Source organism: Aedes albopictus, chromosome 1 (assembly GCF_035046485.1).
Source record: "Aedes albopictus strain Foshan chromosome 1, AalbF5, whole genome shotgun sequence".
Lineage (NCBI taxonomy): Eukaryota > Metazoa > Arthropoda > Insecta > Diptera > Culicidae > Aedes > Aedes albopictus.
In genome coordinates this window covers 114,659,762-114,663,959 of record NC_085136.1, presented here as the reverse complement: position 1 = coordinate 114,663,959, position 4,198 = coordinate 114,659,762, and the positions used below count along the sequence as shown (strand labels likewise).

The 4,198-nt window shown below is 46.5% G+C and overlaps 1 protein-coding gene across 1 annotated transcript in view; it reads left to right on the top strand.

The window, feature by feature from the left end:
* LOC134289046 (STAM-binding protein-like) overlaps positions 1-969 on the top strand; it is a 1,746-nt gene extending 777 nt beyond the window's left edge. The window contains exon 2 of the mRNA XM_062855050.1: positions 3-969. Coding sequence (XP_062711034.1) covers positions 3-914 — 912 coding nt within the window. The 3' untranslated portion in view covers positions 915-969. The remainder of the gene's footprint in view (positions 1-2) is intronic.
* Positions 970-4,198: the final 3,229 nt, after the last annotated feature.

Genomic DNA, 4,198 nt, shown 5'->3' with positions numbered 1-4,198 from the left:
GGTACTACAGATCGGGCCTGGAAATGGTTCGCATGGCCAATGTTTACATGCAAGAGGGAAACATCGATGCCGCTTATATACTGTACATTAGGTTTATAACTCTGTTTGTGGAGAAAATTCTGACTCATCCCGAGTATAAAACTGTTTCTGCTGATGTCAAAATGCAGAATAAGAAAAAACTGAAGGAGGTTCTTCCGATCGCCGAGAAGCTAAAGCTAAAACTTAAGGAAACGTACACTAAGGAGTACCAGCAGTTTCTGGAAGCGAAACGCTTGGAAAAAGAGCAGGAAGAGAAACGCCTGCGAGAGGAAAGAGACAGGGCCAAAGCAGCGCCACCCGTCAACCTGCCAGAGCCGAGTGCGCCCTCGCTACCGCCCTCCATGCTAGTCGATCCGGGCATGCTGGATCGGGTCCTCTATCCGAATGATTTCCCAACGGATCCCAATCGCTCGTCCGGTGGCGGATTGCTTCTGCCAGACACTAAACCATTCCCGAAGCCAGCGTTCGACCGGACGCTCAAACCTTCGCCCACTTCGGTCCAAGCGGGCAGTCTGCGCTCTGTGATAGTCCCTACCAACACGATGGCCAAATTCCTTGCTCTGGCCTCCCACAATACCACGAGCAACGTGGAAACCTGTGGCATCCTGGCGGGCCGCTTGGCACAAAACAGACTCCTTATTACGCACGTGATCGTTCCGAAGCAGCGAGGTACCTCGGACAGTTGCACTACGATGAACGAGGAGGACATCTTCAACTACCAGGATCAGCACAATCTGATTACGCTCGGGTGGATCCATACGCATCCGAGTCAGACGGCGTTCCTGTCGTCGGTGGATTTGCACACGCACTGTTCCTACCAGATGATGCTGGAGGAGGCGATTGCCATCGTGTGTTCGCCAAAGTATCAAGAGTAAGTAGTTTGTACTAGTTATTGCTAACCTACTCGTCTGCTGATGCACATATCGACTAGCAATGTTAGGTAGTCGTCGGCAAAACCATAAGCAGGTAACCCGCTATTACTGAGTTGCCTCAATAGCGTATCTGCTACGAGATTCCACAAAAGGCGCCATCCACAAATTACGTAACGCTCTAGGGGGAGGGGGGAGTACAGCTGAGCGTTACGGCCCATACACAAATTTTAGGGTTTTCATACAAAAAAAGCGTTACGGAGGGGGGAGGGGGGGTCAAAAATTGTCGATTTTAGCGTTACGTAATAAATGGATGCTGCCAAAGTGGCGATAAGACTCCCCCTTGGAGGCATCCACAAACACTTAATTTCCTTTTCGCCGCTTGACGTAATGTCGAAAAGAGATGTCGGTTTTAGGCATTTGGTAAATCTAATTTGAAATCATTGGAGATATACCATGACCCCGTGCGGCTTCCAATATGGCATCGGAAAGCACGTTGTCAAAGGCACCTTCGATATCTAATGTCGTTTTCGTTTTTGCGGTGGTGCTTCACCGGTACAGCACTTTTGCACCGAAAACGTTCGTTTTTGATTTTCGTGCTGCACCGGTGTAGCACTTTTTCTGCACCGCTCAAGATAGTGCAGCACTCAGAAAATCGGAAGTGTAGCAGCTACAAGAAAAGGCATCAGGTTCATCCAAAGATTTAATATTCACACATGGTAATGTGTGCTAAATAAGCATTCCAGAACTTCCTCATCAGAGGAAGCCAAGGGCTGAAAGTCTCTTAAATAAAGACAAATCAATTATCAGAGGAAGTAAAATCGCCATTTGGTAAACGAAGTTTGTTCAATCGGAAATCCTTAGAATTCTCAAGGATTTTGTTCTATCGACTGACTTCACTCAAACTGGAAACATTGGTACAAAGGTTTTTCCAGCCGAATCGTTCAGCAGACCGAAGAGCTGTCTGGTAGGCCTTGCGAGCCGTCCTGAAAGCCTTCGATCCAGCCGAACGTCGTCTGTTCCAACTTTTTCTACATTGTTTCCTGAGATTTTCCAGATTAGAGTTCTTCCAAGGGATTCCTCTTGTGATCTTCACAATTCACAGACCGCAGAGGATAAACTTCTTCAAAAGATTCCATTATAAAGGCCGTTGTAGTATCAACGGCATCATCTAAATCACTTGGAGTGTCAATGGGTGGTGAATATCCATGAAATTTAGTTGACTAGGGATTTCTTAAACGCAAGGTTTGCGAAGTAACATTCAAGTGTTCAAAAAATATGAAGCGATATTCTGATAAAGATTCTTGTTGTTTGTTTACGGCGTGCCTTAACGCCAAAATATCTCTCCTAACATCTCTGTAAAAGTGTAGAGAATGAAAAAAACTCGTTTTTCATTAGTTGGTTTACTGTAAATACAACAGAACAGACCGTGTTTTGTTTCAAGAAATTAGTCAGCTCGTGACTAATTCTACTAGAGCAAAACGTTATGTCTAACACTTCCTCTCTAGCAGATACCATGGAGGTTGGGCGATTTCCTATGTTAAGTAATGTCGCCAATTTGTATTGTCCATGATCGCATATCAGTCCCATATTTGCCTTGATTTCCTATTCATATGGCACAGTTATGCGATCATAGGAAGTGAAACTGTCGAAGCACACTCTAAAATACGGTGAACTGGGGCGGCAGTATGCGCAATTACGTCACGCTTGTAGGGGGAGGTAGGTTGGTGAAACGTGACACCCATACAAAAAGTTTGGGATAGCGGAGAGGGAGTTGAGAAAGGTCGATATTTGTGTGACAAAAGGGGATCGTACTTCGAACCAGCAACTACAAGATCTGATCAAACGCCACATCTGTTTGTGGAGATCCTAAACAGATGTTTGGGATTCGATGAGCAGATGCACACAAACCAACATTCGCGAACATTCGTCGGAGTCTATTAACCCTTCAGCGCGCGCGCTGTTGTAAAAAGTACAACACCGCCAAAAAAACCTCGCTCGTTGTATACAACGCGAGCGCGGTGCAGTTTCGGTTGCTTGATGGCGCGCGTCCTCGAAGGTTAAAACATTCGTGATGGACGTTAGCAGTTTCGGAGCCACGTGTTCTCCCTATCAAGTGCAAGTTATTAAAAGTCTCAATGCGAAAGAACAAACCATTATCAAAAGACATCACGTGGATAACTACCTCGATAGCTTCGATACGGAAGCAGAAGCGATAAAGGTTGCGCTGGTAGTTAAAGAGGTTTACGCTCGTAGGGGATTCGAAATCCGTAATTGTCATTAGAACTCCTTATCCTTAACACTATTGGAATGGGTTAGAGAAGCAAAGCAGCAGCAACCAAAGGTGATCAAACATGGATCGATGGAGAGCAAGAAGCCAAGCGAATTCTTGGCTTTCTCTGGCTACCTCAGGAAGACCTTGCGTTCGCCACAGACCTACGACTGGATGGAGTTGCTCCTAGGAAGCGTCATATAATATCTTGCAGTGCGTGATGAGGTTTTATCGTGGACTAAATCACAACACTGCAGATATCGACCATTCGTGGCATGTCGAGTAGGAGAGATCCTGAGCTAAACGGTGGCAACAGAATGAAGATGTGTCCCTACGCAGCCGATAAAGCCACCAAGTGGGGGAAAATTCCAGCCAATGACGTTGAATCCAGCTGGTTTCGAGAGCCAAATTTCCTATATCTTTCGGCAGCGGGGGGCTGAAGAAATCTCGTAGAAGGAATTGGTGGCTCCACCGAGGAAGCAATTTGTTGGGAAAACTTCTCCAAATGGGAACGCTTTCTGAGGGCGATTGCCTACGCACACCGCTGTATATCAAACTACCGTCGTTGAATCAAACGACAGGAAAAACCATTGCATTGGGTACCAAGAGAGTGAGGATGGAAGCTCAGGTAAAATATTATCTCCTGGGTGCCCATTGAAAACACCACCCCCGGCGAAGACTGGCGCTTGAGCCTAGCTATTTAGCACTGTAGTTGGAGAAAATGCCAATGCAGAACCCGTAGCTTCCGGAAAGGTAAGCCCAGCTTCCTGGCTTAGTGGGTTGGTGTCAGGCCCTGCGAGCCAGCCGTAAAAAGACTAGCATGAGCATGAGCATGAGCAGAGCATGAGCATAGATGACCGCACAATTCGTAGTTGCTACTCCGTGATTGACCAGAGCAATCGAAATTGCACAAGGAACCAATGAATAGGGCTTGGGACTAGCTTACTACCTCAATGTACACAGTTCGAGAGCTCTCAACTTTAATAAGGTCAATAACGGCGCCGGCCACGTCCTTACG